The sequence below is a fragment of the Cryptomeria japonica genome, chromosome 6, assembly GCF_030272615.1.
Source record: "Cryptomeria japonica chromosome 6, Sugi_1.0, whole genome shotgun sequence".
Lineage (NCBI taxonomy): Eukaryota > Viridiplantae > Streptophyta > Pinopsida > Cupressales > Cupressaceae > Cryptomeria > Cryptomeria japonica.
In genome coordinates this window covers 255,296,188-255,322,843 of record NC_081410.1, presented here as the reverse complement: position 1 = coordinate 255,322,843, position 26,656 = coordinate 255,296,188, and the positions used below count along the sequence as shown (strand labels likewise).

General features: G+C 39.6%; 1 protein-coding gene across 1 annotated transcript in view; it reads right to left on the bottom strand.

Moving 5' to 3' along the window:
* Positions 1-533: 533 nt before the first annotated feature.
* Positions 534-26,656, bottom strand: part of LOC131037375 (uncharacterized protein At2g39795, mitochondrial) — a 34,377-nt gene continuing 8,254 nt past the window's right edge. The window contains exons 2-3 of the mRNA XM_057969504.2: positions 1,156-1,496; positions 534-988 (exon numbers count right to left, since the gene is read on the bottom strand). Of these exons, the coding sequence (XP_057825487.1) occupies positions 808-988; positions 1,156-1,496 (522 nt within the window). The 3' untranslated portion in view covers positions 534-807. The remainder of the gene's footprint in view (positions 989-1,155; positions 1,497-26,656) is intronic.

Here is a 26,656-nt window from a genome sequence, read left to right as displayed (position 1 = left end):
TGTACAAGCACATAGGCACAATAATATGGACTAAAATCAAGAAGCTAGTGGATTGTTATGGTCTGACAACAGACTATTAAAAATAAAAAATCAACCTAACAAAAAATTCGACAAATACTGACCCGAAACATCCTATAAACGAAATATTACTGCAAGAACAGTTACAGTACTAATAGTTTTAGAAAACACATTTAGCAACAATTAGAGAGCTACTGCAATAAACATGAACTAATTTCAGCAACAACAGACAGCAGCCTGAAGAAAGAATAATCTGAGATACCTAGTGCCTGAGTAATTGAAGCATATCATTAGACCTGAAGATGTCTAAATCAAAACCATAAGCTTTAGCAGTTGCTTAACAACACTCAAATATATGATGAATTACAGTATACATTTACTGAAATTAATTTCTCTAATCCTAAGACTGTTTCAGTATTTACTTATGTATTGCAATAAGCTTAATTTGGTTGTGAATTTCTCAAAGCACTTGACATACTCACCATACCTGCTCTAGTTTTGACCAAATACTAATATTGAGCAGTAAAACAAATTGTATCATATATGTGAGCACCAGAGACCCAAAAAAACTGAGTACATGTACTGAATATTATGCCATGTCAATTCATTAATAAATATATCAGAACCCACTAAAATAACCTGTGCAATGTTCATACCACATCCTCTTCTGCAAAAGTGAAATACGTGCCAAAATTTATCCACAATCAATTCAGCTGCACAGTGTCACTTGCAAATGGCTGAGCTTTTGTATTGTGTAGAATGTCTATCAATAAATGATTTCCAACTAAATTAACTGCTTCCAGGAACTGTTTGGTTGGAAATGAAGGTACCAACAGTTTTTAGCCACCGCATTAGATGTCGATGTTCTTTCACATATAGCCAAGCTTGTAGAAATGGAAATAGTTCCTCATTTATGCCACGCTCTTCCAAATAAATGCGGAAGGCCTTCTGGAGTTCCCGATCAAGATCCCTATGGAGTTTTGAAACAGTATCAGATTTCAGACACAATATTTTAGAGACAAATTAGAAGATAACTTTCAATTGCTAAATATTGCTAAATATTGCTACCACACTGGAATTGTGGAGGCTTCTTAACTCCTATAAAACTTTCCTCTCTTAGAAAGGTTTAGTATTTACCGGAAATCTGGTCCTTGATAGCCTTTAGGAAGAAACATTGTTCGAATTGACAGGTTCTCTCTCTCTGTCAAAGATACAGATTGTATCCCCATTGCATCTGGATAAAGGTCACATAGGAACTGCAGGGCAGGCCCTTTATCACCTTTTGCAATGACCACAATCAAAAATAGTTGGTTGATGTTCTCTTCATTAGAATCATCCCCGTTATCAGTCTCTCCAAGATCAGCTAAACGTGACACAGTAATTTTGATCTCCTCCTGGTTATAGTTTCTAGACAAGACTGGACCAGACGAGTCTAGAGAACCCTTAATGACAGCAAATGGTTTTGGAGGGTTTATCTTCTGCAAAATTCAAAAACAATATAGAATAAATGTTAGCCTCTGCAAAAACAAATTAAGTATTTTTATTTCCTAATGGAAATAAATATATTAAATTTTAATTAATTTTGTCAAACTGGTATGATGTATCTGAAAATCCAAAATCAACAACACAAACCCTCACGTGAGCACATGTGAAAAACAATCTACTTGCTGTCACCTAAAATGAAGAATATAATCGATTGCAACAAGCAGCTCATTGGGCCTCTCATGGCCATTATACATTTTCACTTATTCTGTGTTAAACTCGTATCATTTATTGTAACCAGCTACAACCACTCAAGTAATCCAATGTAACCTCAAACTTAAACCATTGAAATTAACTCCCACAATGCTAAACACCTATACCCACTCAAGCATCATATATGTACACTGCTCTCGTTTCCTTGGTTTTGATCTTGGTTCATGCCTTCGGGAATTGAAACTTTGATTTCGAGACTATGTTTGTTAGTAGTCTTATTGAGGAGGCATTTGACACCTGCAGAATCAATTTCGAAGCCTCCAGGAACCGTACAGTACATTTTGGTCTTGTGCACAGTCCAGAATTGCCCTTCTTAGAAAGCAGCCATTCGCATTGGTAAAAGAGGTGATCCAGGATAGCCCTGGACTATTTCAACTAGTAAAAGGGTCAATTTGGGTCCAAAAGGGGGAATCCTAAACAATGGGTAGTTGCCAACCATTTACAAAAAAAAATTCTAAATAAATGTTGTTCCCTAGGGTCTGCTGTCAATGCTTATCATCCTGGTTTGGTCAAGTTTAACGTCCTCTTGTACTTTCTCTCCCCTTTGAGTTGTAAATTGTGCAGTGTGAGGAAATGAGCCATCTCTTGCAAGATTAGGATGACCAAGTGACACCTTACTGTTCAAAATCCTAGTAGACTTTTCTTATGTTTTGAATGTCATTTCCACATCGTTTTAGGATATATAAATGTGTGTTGGTTTATATGATGGGCTGGGACAATGCTCAAGTTTCTTGGACTAGGAAATGGGAATCATTCTCATCCTTTACTTATCCATTTGCAAGAGATGGAAATCGTGGTCTAGTACTCGGTCACACCGCTAGAGAAAACTCTATCCTCTTGTATGGGCATTGAGGTAGTCACACAATAGCATGCACATCTTTTTCTTGTGCTGTCACACTTTGTGCATTGACATTCATGCTATGTGTTTCATTGTGTCGTGTCACAACAGCTGTAATGCATTAAATTTTGTCAGTCTGTTTGTTCACTGTTATTGTCTTGGGTAGAAGCATGGGGCTTTGCACAGTACATGCTTTAACTACAAATATTGCCTTTTTGGGGGTGGGGGTGGGGGGAAGGGAATTGAAGGTCTAGATTTGGATGTTATTGCAGAGCCAAAGAATTTCACCCCACCAAACTGCAAAAAGGAATCATGAACAAATCTAAGGAGAAAAAACCAAGAACGACGAAAATACAACACAGTTCTTTAAGAAGAATTAATGGAACCCAAATAAAAGAGAGAAACTAGAGACTCAAGGAAACAAACTCGGATGCTAAGGTGAAACGGGGATTCAAATGGTTCACATGACTGGGAGTGGGGACAAGGCCAAACCCTGGAAAACATAATAAAAAGCAAAACAAGGTGAAAGCATCAACATGGTCATGATTCTCGTGGAGCTGAATTGCATCATAGGTTTTGAAACCCCTGTGAAAGTCCAGACATGATGCATCTCCTCCACCACGTCCAAACCCTCAACAGAAGCTTGAGACTTCAGCGATGATCCCATAAGAAAAGCAGACCTAAAATGCCAACGATGCAAACTTCATATGAGTATGATTTTAATGCCCATAGGCCAACGAGGAATGATATTGGTGGACAAGACTACACTAGGACAGGTCCACAACATCGCATGCAAAATATTGAAGTTCCAAATTTTGATAGTACACTGACATTTTTTCCATAAGTATGGATGCATAATTAGAGTGTATTTTAAAATGCTCCTCTGTCTGATGTGGGAAAAATTCAGTTTGTTTAGCTTCATCTTTAAGGAGATGCCTACGAATGGTAACATTGCTATGACTCGGATGCAAAATGTGGTGAACATGATGAGTTATTCACTTGGCAAGAATTTATGGATTTGATTATTGATGTTTTCAGCAAAAGGGCTGCAGATGACAAGAATTACGGAGCTTTGTAACCTGCATCAAGGATATCAGAAGTCTGTTAATGAATATAGTACAAAGTTTCAAAGATCATGCCAGATTAGTTTGAGGTATGTCTAACACACAACAAGCTTCCTTGTTTGTTGATGGACTTCAAGAACTGAAAAACCATCTGGAAACACTTAAGACCCAGGGACCTTGATAAAGACATCTCACAAGCAAGGTCCAAAAGAAAAATGCTTAAGAGATGGAGCAAAGGGAAGAGCTTCCTTGCTGCTCCAACAAGACAACATAATCCTCTTAAGACGGTCACCTCAAATGAGGCTAAAAGTTCAATAGATAGCAGCATCAATCCAAATAAACTTGCTCAAGAAGAGCTTTGTAATCAACGAAGTCGTTCATATAAGGAGCCATGATCCCATTACCATAAATGTTCCACTAAAGGTTGAGTTTGGCTAATTGAGGTGGCTGGTGTCTCCACTGCAGTCCACCACATCATTAGTAGCCGTGAGAGGCGTATCCATTCCCTCTAAATTACAAGTGGAGGGCTTTATCAAAGTGAAAAAAGTTGTAGTTTTGATTGACCATGGAAGTGCTCATAACTTCTTCGATTTAATAATATACCCTGCCCTAGGTTTATCAAATACAAAGTTCCTACCTTTGACATTAGTATTGCTGATGGGTCCCACCTTCACTGTCATACATGCAGTAAAGAGCCCATCCTGCTCATGGGGACTTATTCTGTGAAATCTGACTTTTATATTGTCACTAAGTGGTGCTGATGTAGTCTCCGGGATCCAAAGGTTAATAGTCACGACTACTTGGTGATATTAACACAAATTTTCAGGAGCTACCTGTTGTGACATTTTCACACATCGCTCCATTGCAAATGGAGACCCCATTTTTTTGCTTGGTAGCATAGTTGTCTTAGCTTAGTCGTATAGCTTGGCAATAATTTCAAGTCTGTAACCTTTGCTTGTGAGAGATGCGGTGCCTTTGATTGTCAGGAAGTGATCAAGGCAGGCAGTCTAGCAGCAGTCAGGTCTCCCTTTGGATTGATTTGAGGTCCTCTCAGCTCTAAGTGCTTAAGTGATCGATGAGCAGTCAAGCGAGCAAGTGGATATCTTCAGGTTAGAACATAGAAACGAGGAATAATCAAGGAAAGATGAGCAATCAATTGAGATGAAGTGCTTGATGAGGATCAATCAAGGCTGAGGTGATGATGAGGTTGCCTTGATGAATGAGGATAAGGAGGCTTTGAAGTAAATTGAATAAGGATCAACATGATAGTGAAAGTAAATGGATAGGCTTAAGTGTTGAAGTTAGCAAAACTGAATAAAGAGCAAATACTTCCTTCACTGCCTCAAATCCACGGGCAGGAAGGTGGATGATGATTTTTGTCCCTTGACTTGATAGGATCCACGACTTGGCAATGGTAAGTGCAACATTCTGATATTTGATCAAGCAAAGGAATAAGTTTGATGAAGGGTGAAAGTGATTAAGGCAACCATAACTTAAGGGAGGCAAGCAAGTTTTCCACTTCCCCTCCAAATCCACGGCCTTCCTTGACATTTTCCACTTCCCATCCAAAGCCCCGGCCATCATCCTTCCTTTACATGCTCAAATCATCGACCGTATTCAAGAACTTCCCTTACCTCCTCAAATCCCCGGCCAAGGTGGACGTTTTTCCTTTACCTCCTCTAATGCACAGCGTAAGGGTGCTTTTCTCCTTGAATTGCTAGGATCCGCACCTTATGGAGGTTGAACAATTGAAGAATTTGAAAGCAATGATGAGTAATCTCAATACCTTGTTGAGTGATGATGAAAATTCCTTGATGAATGATGATAAAATGCTTTAAAGTAAATTGAAAGAGGAGAGTTCTTCCCTCACTGTCTGAAATCCACAGCCATCATGATCATCTTCCCTTGCATGCTGAAATCCACGGACTTCCTTGCAAAATTCCCTCGATCCCTCAAAACCCCGGCCTAGGAAGAAATCTTCCCTCACACCCCCAAATCCATGACCAAGGATGCATTCTTCCTTTACATGCTGAAATCCCCAGCCATCATTAGATTTTTTCCTTTATCTCCTCAAATCCACGGCTGGAAGGAAGTGGATGACAACCCCAAGGTCAAGAAGAAGATCAAGATAAACACATATTAAGAGGACTTTATCAGCAAACATAAGTAGATCAAGACTCGACATGAAGATTGGGATCAGCTCCAGGACAAAGATGACAATCAAAACCTTGAAGGTAGAGGATGAACTTTCACAAGGAAGAAAACTTCCTTCCCTGGCCAAAATCCATGGCAGTCCTAGGCAATATTCCTTCACACCTTGAAATCCACGGCCTAGGAAGAAGTCTTCCCCGGCACCTCCAAATCCACAGCCAAGGAAGAAAACTTCCTTCTCTGCCTCAAATCCACAATAGTATTGGTGAAATGCAGCAAGTTTGTCTACCACTTGGTAGAAACACCAATCAGACCTGAAATCAGTGTGAAATCAACCCTAGCAATTCAGAAATCGGACGTGTAAAGCAGAAAACAAATCATCATTTCACCATCATTTAGAGCACATATCAGATTGAGGGTTTGTGAAGTCTGTCCATACCATGTGTGTTTGATACATTCTTTGGTTATTTTGCATGATTGAAGAAAAGGATGAAGGTGCAGACTGCAGACAGCATCAAGAAGCTTACCAGTGCAAGGGAAGAATCAACATTAAGGATGAAAAGCTCTGCAACACTTCAGGGAAGGAACTTCATGATATGAGAAGAGACAAGGAATGCTCCAACAAGGCAAGGAAGATCAATCACCAATACAATGGAGGACTTACAACATTGAGATTCATAAGCATGAAGGAATCATGACAGGGAGGAGGCATCAAAGGAAAGGCACTACAAGGCAAGTGTAGAGATCAACATCAAGGAAGGAACATGTGACTATCTTCAATTTCCTTCGGAAATCCAAGAATACTTGTCAAGATAAGGAGGTAATCTAAGATAGGAGATTCAAGATGGGGAACAATGCAAGAACAAGTTCTGGACATCATAAAGGAGTTTCCACACATGAGAAAGAGAATGCAAATGTGATCAAGGCAGAAGATAGTTTCAAAAGAGTTAATCAAACCTAACAACTAGATCACTTTGAGATGATCCAATTTGGGAATATCGCCCACCATGATCACCTCAGGCAATTGGAAATGTGGAGCATCAAGAGATATTGCCCAATCACAAAAGCTTATGATGAGTTACAAGGAGTGAGCTGAGGTGGTGCCTAGTCATCTTCAACCCAATCACATCATTCCAAGTCAAGGCGTCCAAACTCAATGAACTTGACTCAACAAAAGAGGAGGATACCTACCAAATGTGGAGGCACAAAATTCGATGTACCTAACTTCATCATTCATTGGTCACCATTCAAAGAAAGACGTGTCCTATTTAATGTAATTTTATCATTGGTTGAGCATTAAATGTTATGTAATGGATGTAAAAAACCCTAATTAGGGTTTCTATCTTTCAATCTTGATCATTGATTTGGATTTGATCCAAGCCATTCGATTGTATTGAAAACACTATATAAGGCTCCACTCTCTCATTTGTAAAGGTTAACAGAATAATTAGTAAAGTTAGCAACCAAATCATTAGCAAGTAGAGTGGAGTAGGAGGAGAAGGCAGAAATTGTTGCCAAGCTTGTAAATAAACATCCTTTTCATTGAATTCATGGCGGATAGTGGTGTTTTTTCTACATATTGCATGGTTTCTTGTTATATCCTCATGTTAGATGAAGTTCATTGATTGTGATGGAGTAATGTGTGGATGTTTGAAATATCCTAACTACTGATTTTTGATAGAAAGTATGGATTTGACTGATTTTAAGCTCAGATTTAATTCTCAACATAAGTAAATTTGTACATGCAATCGAGAAGATTATAGAAAAAAGGTGATTTCTAAAAGTTCAACACTACTGAGCTCTTATTGACAAAAAAAACAAAGTTTTTACATACATGGGTCGAATTATGGGCTATTATCAAACCAGACTTGCTGTAGGTTTCAATTTGCCTTTTTAACATTCCCAGTCCCTTGATATGCTGCAATTCCCTGAGATTTCTGAATGAGCTGGGATGCTGATTTGTGAGGTGCGATTTTGAGCTGAGAAATACGCCTGATTTGCACTTTGAAACCCTTCAATCTTGGTGTATGATTTCTGATTTCTGTCTCTTCCTTCCTCTGATATGAGAATATAGTTGCAGCTGGCAAAGGTATGACAAACTGAAATATATTCGAACTAGAACCTTGGGTTTGCATCCAAGTTCCAGGCTCAGGGGTTTCGTCCCAAGGAAAAGGCATAAACACGCCTTCTTGCAGAGAGAAAACTCAGAAATAAATGATCCATAGAATGAATCCAATTCCTCAATCGAACCCTTTAAATAATAACCCAGCCACTGCCAAAAAGCTTAGATGCCTCTAGAAGATTCCTCATTAGCAACTTAGGCAAATAATATAAGTTGTTTCAATTATTAAAAGGCCCCCAAGTAAAGTCGCCTAGGAGAGATAACTTTATAACTTAAAAATGGCCCCAACTTAAGTCATAACGAATAATTAAAATATTATGCACAATACTTAAGCTTTTTGGCCTTATTTTAATTATTCACTCATTCATTATTAAACGTTACCTTAGCTCCAAATTGGGGACATTACAATTCTTCCCACCCCGAGATTGCTTGCCCCAAGCAATCACAAGATCCAAATCTGATTCAGATCAGGAACACCAAGCAATACCTGGATCCCAAAGAAGTCTCGGTGCTTCCACTTCAAATCTCCACTGCTCTAAACCAGGGTAAACATGATGATGCCCAAAACTATGAAGCATTCTGCCATAATCCCACTGTTGAAGTGCACTCAAATTTGACCAAACATCTGCTGTCTGTAAAAACAAACCATCATTCCAAGTATTATTACTCAACTGCAAGCCAATATCAGCATCGACAGTCCCTTCCCCTTGAAGAACATTGGTCATATATGATCCCACATATGTATCCATATAGTCAGATGAATCTGGAACAGTAATGTCGTCATGCATACTGATTACACCAAGGGCTGATTCAAGAGATGAATCCACTAAGGTTGTAAAATGATGATGTAATTCTTTTGCAACCGAGGAATTTTCTGAGTGTATACCTTTGTCAAGTCCCATTGCGAAGCATGAAGTATCATCACATGAAGATATTATATCTCTGTTATCTCCATGTACCAAGGCTGTCATGACATGAATAGAAAAAGATATACTGCTGCTGTCATCAACAGGATACTCTGATTTATTCCCATACCTCAAAATGGTATTTTCATCATCCATGTAAGCTTGCAAACACTTGGCTGCCCCAACTTTTGGGTTATCACTTCGGGTAGCTTTCAACACAATTTGTTTACCTTCAAAAGTAAACTCAAGCTCCATGTTATTGAAATCTTGGATGTGCCTGCCAAGAGATTTCAACCATGGTACTCCCAAAACTATTTCAGACCCATCAATTCCAGCAACATAGTACTTATCTCCAAAAGTATAATTATCTAATTGAATGCTCAACCTCGGTATTCTTCTTATGCAATTGATTTTGGATCCATCTGCCAACATGACATTAAACCTGGAAAAGTCTTCTACTTGTAGTCCTTCCCTGACTACAAAGTCCTCATTAATAAAGTTATGTGTAGCACCGCTGTCTACCATACACATAACTTTTTGTCCTTTGACAATCCCATTTAACATGAAAAGATGATCTCTAGATCCACCAGATAGGGAAGCAAAAGTGCCATGTGTTCCATCATCACGCTCATTATCCTCATCGCTGTCCACATCAGATATCACCTCAATAAGATGAACCTTGCCCTTACCAAGACATCTATGCCTTGGTTCCCAAGGTTCTTTGCAATTAAAGCAAAGGTTCTTTCTTCTTAACTCATTTCTCGACTCTTTTTCTACCTTAGCAGATGTGCTCTTGGGCTGAATGGGAGCCTTCTCATCTGATTCATCATCCAATTTCTTATTCCTAAAGTTCTTCTTGTGTGGCTGAAAAGAAGATGAGGTCTCATGATCAAGAGCCAACCCAATGGCATCATGCAAGGTATTAGGCTTATGTGCCTTGACCAAACCCCTTAGATTGTCACTTAGGCCTTCAACAAATAGCATGGTGACTCATTTTTCTGACATATCTCGAACCATTACCGCTATCTTCTGGAACTCATTGATATAGGATTCCACATGTCCCAACTGCTTCAGCTGTGCTAGGTCTCTATAGTAGACTTCCATATCTTTTCTATCAAATTGAGCTATCAATTTGCTCACAAACTCCTCGTACGAGTGTATCAATCCATGGTCTTGTGAAACCAGTCCATGGTGCCACTAGTCATAGGCTATGCCTTCAAGATGCATGGTAGCAAACTGTAACGCCTTCTCCTCTTCCATTGGTTTCAAAGGCAAAAATGTGTCAAGCTTGTGAATCCATGACCAGGCACTAATCTTTCCACTTCCATCAAAGGTTGGCAGAGAGATCTTATTGATCGCATCTTTAAATTCTTGAGGCGGAGTGCCCTGCCTCGTTGGCCCTCTAGGTCTCCTCTCCTGTCTTTCCTAGCGGAATCTGGCTTTATCTCTTCGCTGGTTCATGAACTGATTTAGATTCATTAGCTGCCTTACATCAGCCGGAAGCATTCTATATTCATCGTATGCAACCATAACATCATCAGTGATGTTGGCTACATCTTCTTCCACCTCTGGTGCCGCCTCTTCTTCTGCAAGCCTTGGAAGGAATACAGGTCTCCTGGGGCGATCAGACCATGTTGATGTTCGAACAGCATTAGATGCACCTTGTGTTTCACATCCATTATCACTTCCATTTCCATTCTGATTTTGCACCCGCAGTTATTGGACTTGCAGGTTCCCAATGGCAGCCAGGAGTTGTTGTTGTGACTGGATAAAGGTTTGCATCATTTGTTGTTGTTGTTGTTGTTGTGCAATTTGAGCCAACACGTCCTGAATATTAGCTTGCCCATTACCATCATTTCGTTGCTCAGCCATTCCTTCAAATAATGGATCCTGCATGTCAAGTGCTTCCTCTTCTTGTTGATCCGATCTACTTCTAGTGAAATATCTATGCAGACCAGCTCCTCTAGAGTGCATAAGATTGATTCAAACTGACATGCAACGCAAATCCTCTAACCAAAACTGCTCAGATTTAACATGCAACTATCTTGGTAGTCGCCAAACTGACATGTAAGATCTGGGTAGTCGCCAAAACTGATATGCAAGTTCACTAAACTGACATGCAAGATCTAGGTAGTTTCCAAACTAACATGCAAGTTCACCAAACTGACATGCACTAATCTTGGGTATTCACCAAATTGACATGCAACGCTAAAACCCTAACAGGCAAGATCACCAACTTTGATACCACTGAAATATCCTAACTACTGATTTTTGATAGAAAGATTGGAATTGACTGATTTTAAGCTCAGATTTAATTCTCAACATAAGTAAATTTGTACATGCAATCGAGAAGACTATAGAAACAAGGTGATTTCTAAAGGTTCAACACTACTGAGCTCTTATTGACAAAAAAAACAGAGTTTTTACATACATGGGTCAAATTATGGGCTATTATCAAACCAGACTTGCTGTAGGTTTCAATCTGCCTTTTTAACATTTCCAGTCCCTTGATATGCTGCAATTCCCTGAGATTTCTGAATGAGCTGGGATGCTGATTTGTGAGGTGTGATTTTGATTTGAGAAATACGCCTGATTTGCACTTTGAAACCCTTCAATATTGGTGTATGAATTCTGATTTACGTCTCTTCCTTCCTCTGATATGAGACTGTAGTTGCAGTTGGCAAAGGTATGACAAACTGAAATAGATTCGAACTAGAACCTTGGGGTTGCGTCCAAGTTCCAGGCTCAGGGGTTTCATCCCGAGGAAAAAGCATAAACACGCCTTCTTGCAGAGAGAAAACTCAGAAATAAATGATCCATAGAATGAATCCAATTCCTCAATCGAACCCTTTAAAATAATAACCCAGCCACTGTCAAAAAGCTTCGATGCCTCTAGAAGATTCCTCATTAGCAACTTAGGCAAATAATATAAGTTGTTTCAATTATTAAATGGCCCCCAAGTAAAGTCACCTAGGAGAGATAACTTTATAACTTAAAAATGGCCCCAACTTAAGTCCTAACGAATAATTAAAATATTATGCACAATACTTAAGCTTTTTGGCCTTATTTTAATTATTCACTCATTCTTTATTAAATGTTGCCTTAGCTCCAAATTGGGGGCATTACAATGTTGATAATTCTTTTGGTTCATACTATTTGTGGTTGGATGATTTTCAATTATAGTGCATAGTTAGCCCAAACATTAAAATGTGCTAAGTTCAATCGTGGATATGTTTATTCAAGTTGCACCAGTGTATTGGCTATTTGGATGAACGTTCATTATATGAAAACCTTTCATTTACCTTGGAAGATCGCTTCCGTTTTGTATAGTTGTTGGCAACATGGCGAAGCAAAGCTCGGTAAAGGAATGTGTCCATCCAAGCATGATCCAATGCTATCATTGATTAGGAGTAGTGTAGTCTCTCTAAACCCTCATCCTTTTTCCTTTTTATCTTTTTTCCAAGTCGATTAGATCTCAAGTTCCAGACGCATTCAAGCAAGGGTTCAAGTATCAACATAAGTACCCCTTGTGATTCCAGCAATATCACATCAACCATTGGGCTTATCCACACATCAAGACCTGACATTTGGAACCTTAGAGTCACCTCAAGTGATCACTTAGTTCAGCATTCGAGGAGATTTTGTTCAAGAGAGGATAAGATACCTTCGTATTTTATTCTATGTATGAAGTGCATAAAAAATACATCAACTCTGCCTATGAAGTTTATGCAGGGTTCAATCAAAACAACCGAATTCACAAGTTCAAAACTCCAGAAAATAAGTTGGCTTCAGCACAAAAAAAGAAAGAGTTGAGATGAATAGCCTTGGTTATGTGATCTCATGCAACATCCTTACGGGGCTAGACCAATCCAACAATTCAGAAAACTATTGTGACGTATTCACACATCACCCCATTGCAAATGGGGACCCCTACTTTTTTGCTTTCTGCGGTTTGCTTTCTAGGTTTTTAGGGTTTGTTTGTTAGCCTTTGCATGATGAGTGTTGCCAGAGGGATCACTAGGATGGCAGGCTCTGCTTGAGCCAGGGTGAGTCCACGGGACCCCAGAATTAGGGTTTCTTTGAAAGTCTTCCTTAGGGCCTGGTTTTGCTCTTGTTGTGAATTGTGTCTTGCTCGGTGAGTGAGTATCATCCTTGAAGGTCAGAGCTAGGTTAAGTTGGTGAGTGATAAAGTCTAGAATGTCATCCTGATCTTCAAATGCCCTGAAATTTGGCTAAGTCTGGAATGTCTTTCTGATCATGAAATTTGACTAAGTCTGGAAAACTGAAGAATCATCCAAAAACTAGATTTTGCATTATAACTCCTGGAGGTCTGAAACCACCCTCAAACATCCTGACAGTATATATGGAATATAACTTAAAGATACATGAATCCTGACGGAGAGACTAAAATGTCAAATTTCACTCCCAACCCTTCCAAAGGGTCCAAAACGAATTTTGCTCCTAACCCTTCCAAAGGGTCCAGAGCGAAATTCTCCATAAGACATTCTAGTTTGACCCAAACTTAGAACTAACTCATTCCCAAGCATTATTGAGGGCAAAACACTTGTTTGGATGAAGAAATGTGAGAAATGAAATCAAGATTTGAGCCTAAATGTGAATTTCGCTCCTGACCCTTCCAAAGGGTCCAAAGCGAAATTCTCCCTAGACACCTTTTTTTTTAGGCATAGTTGAGGAGGCTTGGATGCATGTTTGCCTTGGAGAGGAGGTTTAAGACTACAAAATGATGGAAATTAGCCTAGTAGGAATTTTGCTCCTGACCCTTCCAAAGGGTCCAGAGCGAAATCCTCCATTTAGCCTTCTTTTGGCCTTAAAAAACCTAGTTCAACCTTGCCTGGTGCCAGTTGGGTGGTGGATTGTCTTGATTGCGAAAGGAGGAAGTTGATTTGATCAAGTTTGAAAGGGAATGAGATGAAAGAAAGTGAGAAACTAGCCAAGAGTGAGGATTTCGCTCCTGACCCTTCCAAAGGGTCCAGAGCGAAAATCCTTATGCACCTCAATTTCTTCTTTGTCCAAACCAATTTCCTAGTTTTTAAGGCATGTTTGGAAGTGTTTGACATGTTTTTGCCTAAGGGAATGACTAGAGGTGGAGGAAATGGAGGATTTTAGCCTAAACATTGAATTTCACTCCTGACCCTTCTAAAGGGTCCAGAGCGAAATTCTTGAAAACCCTTATTTTCCCTTTAGCCAAAGTCAGGACCAAGATGGAGATGCAAGGAGAGTGGTCTATGTTCGCTCCCAAAACAAGATTGAAGTTTGAAAAATGAACAATCAAGCCCAAATCATGATTTTCGCTCCTGACCCTTCCAAAGGGTCCAGAGCGAAAATCTACCTAGACCTCATTCCCTTCCTTGTTTGACCAAATTTTAATATCCAAGGCATGTTGAAAGGAAGAATGGACATGTTTTTTGCCTTTGGGAATGTTTGAAAGCATTGAAGAGTGAGGATTTTATCCTAGAAGGTGAATTTCGCTCCTGACCCTCCCAAAGGGTCCAGAGCGAAATTCCTTGCAAACCTATTTTTTTAACCTTGCTTGGGCTTAAAACTTTGTTCCTTCGATGAGAAACGATGAAATTTTATCTTGTAAGGAAGAATGAGGTTGAAAGGATAAAGAATCAAGTCAAGAATGAGAAATTCGCTCCTAACCCTTCCAAGGGTCCAGAGCGAATTTTCTCAAAACCACCTATTCCTTTCATATTTGTGTCAAGCCAGGCCTTGACCAAGGTGATAGAAGCCCTTGAGATTGCCCTTGAATGGATTGTTGTCTCCAAAAATGATGATTTTGGGCTAGAGGAAGAAATTCGCTCCTGACCCTTCCAAAGGGTCCAGGGCGGAATCCATTATAGGTCCTGTCCCTAGCCATGATTTCTAGCGAATTTCTTTCTTCTGGTCATTTTGAAGTCAAACAAAATGTTGCAAACATGGGAGAAGGATCCAAGGATAAGAATCCAAGTATAGAAAGTGAAAAAGATAGACCTTGGTGAAGGAAAACAAGCAAATCATGAATTTCGCTCCTGACCCTTCCAAAGGGTCCAGGGCGAAATTCACCAAATGTCCTTTTTCTTCCAAATTTGTGCTAGACCAAGACAATGATCAAGGTTGATTGAGCTTAAAGATTGCCACAAGCATGTCTTAGAAGGGGTTGTGAGTGAAAGAAGTGAGTGTTTTGTCCATGATCAAGAAATTCGCTCCTGACCCTTCCAAAGGGTCCAGGGCAAAATTCTCAATTTCACCTAACTTGCTCATGATAAAGGTCAAAGCATGGATTCCTAGGCTTTGGAGGAAGGAAAGCTATCATATGATTGCCTTGGGAGGAAATTTGGAGTAAACAAGTGATAGAATTATCCTGAAATAGCAAATTTTGCTCTTGACCCTTCCAAAGGGTCCAGGGCGAAATTCTTATAGGGCCTGTCCCTGGGAAGGATTTTGAGCGAACTTTATTTTGAAGTCTTCTTGTTGATGATTTAAGGAGGAAAATGCTTTGTTGAAATGAACATGTCATATGTACTTAATCACCTTTTGGTTTATTTTGCAGATGGAGAAAACCAGGCCAAGGCAAGGGCAAACTCTTCCAGTCCAGCATCATCAAGGACGACCTCTTCCAGTCCAGCATCGTCAAGGACGTTCCACATGCAAAAGGGAAGACTCAAGGCGTTCAAGGAATTGCCAGCTACCTCCAAACCTTCACTTCGCCACACTAAGGAACCACAAGATGACAATGAAAGGTGTTGCCAGCATTTCAAGGAAAAGTACACCACCCATCCATCACGTCAAAGACAGAGGATAATCAAATAAGGTCAGTGCAAGGGTCCATTGAAGAATCAGATAGTTTCAGAAGAATTAATTAAAGTTAGCTTCTCAGCATCATTAAATTGAACATCAATCAAGTTACAAGTGTCAGACAAGGTGGCATCCCAGTCATCACTCCTCCAATAGGATTGGTCCACCTCAGCATGACCAGATTCAATGTACCTAATTTACTGGAGGCGGCACAAACTTCGAGGCACCTACCCTTGCTTCCTATTGGTCCTCACTCCTGGAATGTAATTTTCTCATTGGCTAGAGGAAGTTTGTTGTAAGAAACCCTAATTAGGGTTTCTATCTTATAATCCTAGCCATTGATTCTAAATCAATCAGAGCTATCTATTTGTAAAGGGTTTTTCTATATAAGCCCTGGCTCCTCATTTGTAAAGGTTAATAGGGGGTTGATAGAGAATAGCTAGTTAATAGTTAATAGCTAGTTGGTGAATAGTCAGAGTAGGAAATAGTTAGAGTAGAATAGAAAGAGAAGGCAAAGATTGTTGCCAAGATATTGTTGTAAAGGATTTGTAAACTTCATTGAAGAAATGGTGAATTCTATGGGTCGATTCAACAATTTGCATGGTCTCTATACTTCTCAAATTTGATTTCATGTTATTAGATGAGTGGAAGAAATGTGTATGATCGATGGTGAAATTTGTATATCCATACTACTAGCAGTTTGTTGATTGCAGACTTGCCTTGTGTAGTCAGCTGGAGTCATTCAGCTTAAGCTTAACTTCAATTGTCGCTTCTTCATTGATATGCATCAGCCTGATGGTGTCCATGCCTGTAGCGATGATCTGAACATCATAAAGCTTTCCTCAAAAGATCGCACTAATCTTGTGGAGATGGTCCTGGGATGTCAAAGCAAAACTTAGTTAGAATTTCATCAAAGGCCATTCATTGCTCCTACATTCTTAGTTTTAGAATTAGATCCTTCCCTCGCCCTTATCCTTTTTTCCTTTTTCAAAATCTAGGCCAATGAAATCTTGCGTTCCAGTAATATTCAAAGCAAATCAGAAGTTTAAGTCGTCAAATGTAAGTCCCCTTGTGATTCCAGCAAAATCACATCATACCACAAAGAGCTTATCCACACGTAGAGAACCTACATATTAGAACCTTGGAGTTACTCCGACTGATCCTTCGGTGAGATCTTCAGCAGTCGGGAAACTTTGTTCAAGAGAGGATAAGGTACCTTTAGGTATTTTATTTTGTGTTTGGTCGCGTACAAAAGACACATCAACAAAAACTTGAGTAGATAGAACATGTATGTGACTTATTGCAGCAGTTTTCAGATGTATTTGGAGAACTTCCAGAAGGTCTACCACCAAAAAGGGGTTATGAGCACATCATAGACTTGGAGGAGGGCACCAAGCCAAGCATGACGCAACCCTATTGACAACCAAAAGTATTCTGGGATGAAATTGGAAAAATGGTTCAAGAGATTTACAAATGAGTTATATCAGGCCAATTACAAGCCCATTTGCTGCTCCCATGGTATTAGCACACGAGAAAGATGGATAATTCTCAATGTGTATCAACTATCGGCCCTTAACAAGCGCACAATTAAGAATCAATTTCCAATTCCACAAATTGAACAGCTGAGTAATTAACTGCAGAGTACAGTTACCTTTTCCAAAATTAAATTATGGCCAGGATACCATCAAATTCACATGCACACACAAGCTATGCAGAAGATCACTTTCCAGGCACATTATGGTCATTATGAATTCTTAGTCATGTCATTTGGCTTGACAGATGGACCTGCCACTTACCAATCTACCATGATTGAGGTGTTCCAACCTGTTGTGACCATTTCACACATCGCCCCATTAGAATGGGGACCCCCTCTTTTTCACTTTGTTTTGCTTGTTCTTCTCTCTGCTTTTAGGGTTTTGAGTGAGTGAGTGGTCTGTCTGGGCTAGGGCTAAACCTTAGGGTTTCTTTTGACGTCATTCAAGCTAAGTCCAGTCAAATTTTGAAAGTTGTTAGGCATCCTCCCGAGAATTGAGACGATTGAAGTAAGGTAGATCTTTTAGGAGGGTCAAATAGGTCTCAGGTTAGGTCTAATAAAGGTTTTTGGGTAAAATCCAATTTTGGCTAAGTGTTAGCATATTTTTTGAAGGTGAAATTGTGTTCTTGCCTAGGTGAGTTTTGATGAATTTTTGAAAGCAAGATGATGCCTGAAATAGAGAAGTCGCTCCTGACCCTTGCTGAGGGTCCGGGGCGAACTTCATCCTAAAACACAAATTCTTGTTTTGAGGAGGCTTGCTAACTGGTTCCTGGCCTTGAGAATGACCTAACTCTGCTTTGTGAAGTGATTGGAGACTTAAATTTTGAATAGTTTTGCCAGAAAGGGTAATTTCGCTCCTGACCCTTGCTGAGGGTCCAAGGCGAAAATGTTATTTAAGGCATTTTTGTCACTGACTTTTCTAATTTGTTTTGTGCAGGGTCTCCAGGAGGGATGATTGGACGTGACTTGATGCTTTTGAAGATTTGAAGGCATGAAAAATGATGAATTTTGAAGGCTAAGGGAAAAATCGCTCCTGACCCTTGCAAAGGGCCCAGGGCAAAATTTTGATTTCCCTCATCTTATAGCGAAAAAGGGACCAAGTGTTGGGCATGAATGGAAAATGAATGACTTTCTCCACCCACCTGAAGGAGCTTTAACTTGAAATGATGAAGGATCTTGTAGGAATCATTAAAATCGCTCCTGACCCTTGCTGAGGGTCCAGGGCGAAAAAACTTATTGGAGTCATTCCTGACCTTGTTTGGTCAAATTGAGATATCAAAAGCATGGTGGAGGATGAAATGAGCGTGATAAAGTATCCAGACTTGATTGAAGATGATGAATTGAAGGAGTTCTGCCCAAGGGGAGTAAATTCGCTCCTGACCCTCTCTGAAGGTCCAGAACGAAATTCTTTATATACACATTTTTGGACCTTTCTTGGACATGAATTTTTATTCATAGCGTGAAACAAGATGAAATCTTCCTTAGCAAAGACATTTCATGATGAAAAGTGAAGCATTTTGATCTAGAGGGCAAAATTCGCTCCTGATCCTCTCTGAAGGTCCAGAGCGAAATTTTCAAAAGGCACATTTTCTTGCAAAGTCAAAGTGATTTTACAATTGGAATAGGTGAAAGCAAGTGTGTTTTACCCATTGAATATAACTTGGACAATCAACAAGGAAGCAATCAAGCCAGGTTTGAAAAATCGCTCCTGACCCTTGCTGAGGGCCCAGGGCGAAAAGCCTAATATTGGGCATTTTTCTCCGAGTTTGGACAAATCTAAGCCTAGACATGAGCTCGAAATGATGTTTAAATTGCCTCAAAGTGAAGAAGGAATGTTAAGAATGCAAGATTTGAAGGTAATTATCAAAATCGCTCCTGACCCTTGCTGAGGGTCCAGGGCGAATTTCTAAGTTTCTCTCCTTTCTTTGAAGAATTAAGACAAAATCTTGCTTGGATGAAAGGAGGACGCAATGTGTTATGCCTTAGAGGCGATTTGGAGTCTAAAGGATGAAGGGCTATGTCTAAAACCAAAAATCGCTCCTGACCCTTGCTGAGGGTCCAGGGCGAAAATCATAAAACCAACATAGTTCCTTCAAAATTGTGCTAAGGCAAGATTGTGCTAAGGAAGAAAAGCCTTTAAAAAAACATGATGAATGATGATTTGCCTAGAAAAGTTGATGATGCTAAGCCAGGAAGCAAAAATCGCTCCTGACCCTTGCTGGGGGTCCAGGGCGAAAAAACTTGAAAGAGAATTTTATTGCTTATTTTGGAGGCATTAACACGATCTAGCTAGTTGAGAAGGTGTCTTGATAAGGAAATGAGGATTTGTAGCCAAAAATGGGAAAATCGCTCCTAACCCTTGCTGAGGGTCCAGGGCGAAAAACCTCAAAATCACACCTTTTCTCCAAAATTTGATGGAGCTAAGTTTGCAAGTCAATGAGAAGGCCTAGTTGGAATGTCTGGAAAAGATTTAGAACGTTGAAAAATGCTAATTTTGAGCAAAATTGGGAAAATCGCTCCTGACCCTTGCTGAGGGTCCAGGGCGAAATTCCTCCAAAAGACATTTTTGCCTTCAAGATTTTCCATGAATTTACTCAATTGTGCAAGGAAATTGATCTTGGAAATAACGATGAGGGTTCAACAATCAAATTTAGGTGGATTATAAGCCTAAAATGGAAAATCGCTCCTGACCCTCTCTGAGGGTCCAGGGCGAAATCATCATGGAATTTCACCAAGCCTTGTTTTAAAAAATTAATATCCTCCAAATTGCATTAGATCGCCAAAATTGCTAATTTTGAGGCATTTGAAAAAATTAAAATTAAATTGGCATTTAATAAAAGACATTTTGGCATTTAATAAATTAATTTTAAGCCTTAAAAATCGAACTTCTATCTTGGAGGCATTTAAAATTAATTTTTTATTAAATCAAAATTAAATATGGAGCGCTTAAGATCTTATTTTTATTTATTTTGCCAAGTAGGCCCCTCCTTTTTGGAATTTTATTTATTTTTTAACCTCTTTTTGCCAAGTCGGCCTAGAGGGAGCAAAGGGGTGAGCGCTCTATATATTGGAGGTGTTTGTTCACAATTCAAATCATTCAATCATTGCTTCAAGTGTGAATTTGGAAGGCTGATTAAAGGTGCGAAATCTGGTTTGCTTGGAGCGATTTTCTTTCAAGTGTTGGAGGCTAGAAGGAGGTGGAGTTGATTCTTGTGAAGGCTAAAGGAGGCGCATTTTATTCAAGGGAGAGCTCTGATCTACATTTTGCCTAGCGAAATTCACCTATTTTTGCATCATTTCTTAGAGTTAGTACTCAAGAGGAGGTATGGCGAAATCATCTTGACACCATTGTTGAAGATTTGAATTTTGAACTTTTGTTTTGAGAAGTCTAAGTGCTGATTAGTTAATTAGGAAATGATAACTCTAGACTTATCATGAAGTTTACTAATTAATATCTTTAATCTTCCTTTTGAGTCTTAATTTCTACACATCAAGATATAATGCTTGAGAACTAATTTTGAAATGTTGTGTAGGTGTCAAGATGGCGACTCCAAAGGCGGGAGCATCTACTAGTCGCCCGGCTCTCATGAAGGAAGATCAGAAGAACGAAGAATTGGAGACTAGGATCGTGTCCAAATGGAGCAATATCGGAGATACCAACTTGGGAAACTTCAGTGTGAAGTTTCGAGAGGCCCCCTACATTGGCAAGCCATCACCTGTCGCAAAGAAGATAATTGAAAGTGGCATCATCAAGGCGGCCGGTTTCCCTCCAGCAGTCCAGTGTCATGAGCTGATGATCGAGTGTGCCCGCCATTATGACTCACAATCGAGATCGATCGTATCCAAGGAAGGAAACACTTTGGCTTACCTTTCAGAGGAGGCTATAAGTGAGGCTCTCCATCTTCCAGAGCATAAAGATATGATTTACAAAAGTTTAGAAGGAGCCAAGTCAATGTATGAGGATGATCCCGACACTTGCTTGAATCTCATCAATAAGAATTGGTTGCTCAAAAGTCGTCCTCGCCTAAGCAAGATTCCCAACACACCACATAGGATCGACTTCCAGGAGGAGTACAGAGATTTGATAACTTTGCTCAATCGAGTTACAGGGGCTCCTCAGGCCTTCTACTTCGAAAAGTGGATGTTCTTCTTCATCCAAGTGATAGTCCAAGGAAAAGGAACGATTCATTGGGCTAGAATTATTAGCCATTGTCTAGATGTGCAGTTGAGAAGGCTAAGACCTACTAAATCATTCCACATAAGCTCATATGTCATATATGCCCTAATCAGGAGTTTCGAATATGCAGGGCTACCTCACAGAGGAGTGATCGGAAGAGGACCCGGAGAGGTGAGAGTTTGTGACTCTTATGTTCATTTGCATCATCCTCCTAGAGGTGACTACAAGTTAGTCAATGACACCTTCACGATGAACATCACTAGGATATTGCAAGGTGGGATTCATAATCGACTATCTCTGGATGCACAAGAACTTGTGAAGAAGTATGGTGCATGGTTCATCCAGTTTCAAATACATATATCAGAATTCATGGGTGTCCTTCACCTCCCTACATGTTGCCGAGGTATCCGACAGATAGGATAGTGCTACTTAAGTGACTAGACAGTTGGCAGCTTATGCAAAGGCATCCAGACACAAGTATGGACATGGAGTTCCCGTGCCCATCATATTGGGGAATTCAGTTGAGGTATGTCCTAATACTCAAGCCTTGGAGGATGCAAAGAAGGAATTGGCTTTATATTCATTCACATTCTTTGCCTCGAGGGAGAATTTTGATCCTCATGGTTATATGGAGGAGACAGTGGGTAAGAAGTACGAACACGAATTTCAAGTAGAGGACTTTTGGATGAATCTCTCAAGTGATTTAGAAGTGAAAAAAAAGATGCATTCCAGGCTACCCTTAGATCTCGTCAGGAAATGCAAAGTTTATAGGGTAGCTGATCAAGTACAGGAGAGCGGTAGACATCTCCAGTCACTTATGACAGAGAAGACAAAGCAATGAAGATAGATTGGAATGAACCTGAGGTTTTGGACTTGAGAGCTTTGATGACTCCAGTTTTGTCATGTACTCGCAGATGGGTGGATGTACAACATCAGAAGTTAAGAGAGCAGAACATACCAATGACTTTTACTTTGGAGGAAAGACCAGAAGAAGGAGGAGCGAGCGTAAGTGAAGACAATTCTCATCCTAGAGGCGCAAAGAGGAAAGAAAGACTTGAGAAAAGAGAACCCTCCAAGAGGAAGCAAGAGGCCAATCGAGATCGCCCATCAGGCTCATCTTCTCGACATGGAAAGAAGGCAAGTCAAGCTGAAGGTCAAGAGAAGATGGTACCTGAGATTGATGAATCTATGGAGTCCATGATACAGAATGATAAGCCAGAGAGGGGACAAACACTTCAACATTCATCAAGTCAACCGCTACAAATTGATGAGCTACAGGAGAATCAGGAAAATGATGATGAGGCGACATCTCCTCTCCGAGAAGATGAACCATTACCTAAGGAAATACAAGTGAGAGAGACAAGATCCGCCATTCCGGATTGGTTAAAAGAGAGACTGACAAAGGTGATTGTGATTGAAGATGAAGAAGATGTGATTAACTTAGAGAGCCTTATAGGAAATTCTCAAGAAGTAACGGAGAAGAAGAAGGCCACCAAGATGTCCAAGGTGATCAGAGATGAGACAGGATCCAGGAAATTACAGATAGCTACACCAGTAGTGGACAAGTATGAAGGTGAAATCCTTGCAGATGAGTATGATGTAGAGACATTTGAGCTTGGTCCACTCACTACTCAACAGGCAACGGATGAGGCAACCGATTCATTTGAGGCACTTAAGGGCAAACTTAAAGAAGAAATGGAAAAAAATAGAAAGCTTGAGAGAGAGAGAGGTGCTTGGAGAGGCTATTTTAGTCATCTCAATCAGCCCTTGAGACGTCAGGATCTAGCAGTATCTCCTTTGCAGGCACTTCCCCTTGAATCAGTTGGCGAGGCAGAAAGAGTCAAGAGCTTGGTTCAGCTTATGAGCTCTTGGATTGACAAATCCCACACGATAGCCGTTGAATTTGCAACAAGAATGATGAAAACAGTCCACCGAGCTATCCAGGTCCTTGAGATCGTCCACAACCTAATGATAACTGTAGCCGCTTTCGCTCACACTAGAGATGTTATCATTCCTGTTTTGCAAGTAATCAGGCAAACACCAAGGAAGATCCTAGCATAAGAAAAGATAATGGATGGAGGAGCTCATAACTTACTTTAGTAGTCAACTCTACTCCAAATGAAAGAAGTTCTTTTTGAAGACATCTGCACCAAATGCAATCAAGTTGAAGGTGTCATCCATCCAATTCAGGATAAGGTGTTTGAAGTGTTGTGTACCATTCTTGGCAGGAGGATCGAAGTTGAGACAGATGTGGACCTCAAGAAGTTGGAAGAGAGAGTCAAGGTCATCTTTTGCAAAGATGAGAATGTCATCACAAATGAGCAACGGGATCTAATGTTCACTACTATGCTCCTGATTGAGAAGATCAAAGAACTCGAACCTGGATGGGAAACAGCTCTTCTCACTGCCTTTCATCAGGTTATCCACTTGGAGGAACGAATGAAGAATCTTCCCAAGATTCCTATTGCTGAGATTGAAGGAATTGTGTCCAGATTCGTTGCATATGCTAAGAAAGAGCATTGGAAAGGGAACAAGGTTCTAGAAGAACGGTTGTTATAGAATGATGTGGCATCTTAATTATCATTGGTCCATGTTTCATCGATTTTTGTGCCAATTAAATATTTGGCTATGCATTTAATAATGTTCATCTAAAAAGGGAACTTTTTGTAACAAACCCTAATTAGGGTTTAGGTGTTAGAATCTCAGCCATTGATCTTCTTTCGATCTAGGCCGTTCATTGTAATTGAGGATGCTATATATACCCTCACTCATTTTCATTTTATTATTAGATATTAAGGAGATAGATAATAGTTAGAGCTTTGGAGAGAAGAAAGTTATTTTGTAGCAAGATTGAGTAGTGAAGAAAGAATTTCGAACAATTGTTGTCTATTTTGGCTTTGAGATCAATAAAATATTGAAGTTATGGTGTTTTATTGCAATTCTTGTGGCTATCTTCATGGTTGTTTACTTTCTTGAATCATGCTCAATCGAAGTAGTATTTAAGTTTGAAGGACTAAGTGTTGTGCTCGATCTTTGGTAAGATTCACGTTCCAAACCACTAGCTTCTTACTAATTGTAAGGACGCCTTGTGTGGTCAACTAGAGATATTGAGATTGCTTGAAACTTCAATCGTTATTGAAATATTGATATGTATCTTTATGATAGTATCTATAATTCTTGATGATTTGAAAATCACTAATCACCTTAGAAGATCGCATCAATTCCAGTAAAGTTGTAATTCCTTGGCAATACTGAAATTGGTAGAATCTTACCAAGTCTAGCCTACATTGAGTCGTTCTTAGGATTAGATTAGAATTCATCTCTTGAAACCCTATCTTTTGATCTTTTTTTTGAGAATTTGTTAACATTAGGAAAAATCTTGTTCCTGCAGTCGAGTGAGAGTAACGCGGACCAGCTTTCTCAGAAAGTGCGTAAGACCCCTTGAAGAAACAGCATTCACAACGACCACTGGTGCTTATCCACACGTAGAGATCCTACAACGAAGAACCTTGAAGTCACCCTGATTGATCCTTTTCGCGATATCTTCAGCATTCAGGGGCTTTACTCAAGAGAGGATAAGGTACCCTTGGGTATTTTATTCTGTGTTTGATAGTGTACAAAATACACGTCAACACAACCTCATGCAGATTTGTTCTTGCTCTTTTATGATATTTCAGTTTACAGCAGAAGTCTACAGGATCACATGCAGCACTTGTACACAGTCTTAACTCTTAAGTACCTTGGAAACTCAATGACTCTTTGCAAAAGAGAGCAAATGCACCTTTGAAGCTAACGAAGTTCTGTATCTTGGGCACATCATCAACTATGAGGGGCTCAAGGTTGATGATACAAAGATACAAGAAACACAGAAATGGCCAGAACCAAAGAATTTGATACAGCTACGAAGTTTTCTTGGATCGTGCAGCTATTATCAAAGGTTTGTCAAGGGAATTTCGCACCTAGCTGCCACTGTTACAGATTTGACAAAGAAAGAATGGGGCTGGTAGAACCATTTTCAGGGAGTTGACAAGGTTAGTGTGAGCTTGTCCAATTCTTGATGTACCTGATTTTCAGTCCCCTTCATCATTGAATTTGATGCTTCCACCCTAGTGCAGTTTTAATGCAAAGAGGAAGACAAATAGCCTTTGTGAATAGAAGTTCATTGAGAAGGGGAGGCTCCTCTCCATCTCCAAGAAGGAAATCCTTGCAATTATGTGGAATATTACTATAAGAACTTGAGATTTTTACTTTCCAAATGTGATCTTAATAAACAGCAAGCAAAACGAGTAAGCAAGCTTCAAGCATATGATTTTGACATCTAGTATTGCTAGGGCTAAAAGAATGTAGTAGCCATTTGTAAGGAAAAATGAACCAATATGCACCTTGCAGTACCATGTATTTTTCTCAATCAACATGCTCGATACGAGTGCACACAACTATGCCACAAAGCAGAACTAAGACAGATAATTTCCCACATTAACACAGAAGAAAATAAAGCAGATTTTAGATCTAAGTAAATTTTAGCAACATGATGTAAATTAAGACATCTAAGAACAAGAAGGAAGAGGAATAAAAAGAAGAGAAGAAACACCAATATACACAAGGAAAAACCTTTTGGATAAAAAACCCCACATTGCAAATCATTGAATCAATATATTAATTTGCAACAAAAACATGTTACAATACACTTGCAGACTCAAAGCCTTAACATGGAGTTTTGCATCTTGCTCCTCTAGAAGAAATTTGATAGCATAACCCTACAAAGAAAACTCCTTATGCATCTCGACCCAAACACAAAAATAAACATGTGAAGAACAAACTAGAAAACATTAATGGTTTAAGAAAACCATTAACAATACCAAAGGAGGTATGGCACCCAAACCAAGATAGGAAATTCCAATGCCCTCCTTGGTAAAAGATGATCTTGGCTATTTTTAGCATATTTCTTACATTGTCGTACATGTCATATTTGACTACCCAAACTTGGGCACCCCAATTTGTCTTCATTCAAACATCTAAAGATGCTCCATAACAAGCGTCCACACCTGTCATAATGCTGGTCAAGATTCTTGTAACCTCTCCCTTACATGCTCTTACATGCTTCATAGAATCTGTCATATGTAAACACCATCATATGACCTTGCACGCACCACAAGATGCTGACACATGGCCAAACCATGCCACCTCAATGTGGGATGCCTACCTCCTCATGTGAGAACAACATCCGCTAAATACAAAATTCAGTAAGTCTCCAAATGGGACACCAAATCTCCCACATGAAGCCAAAACAACTA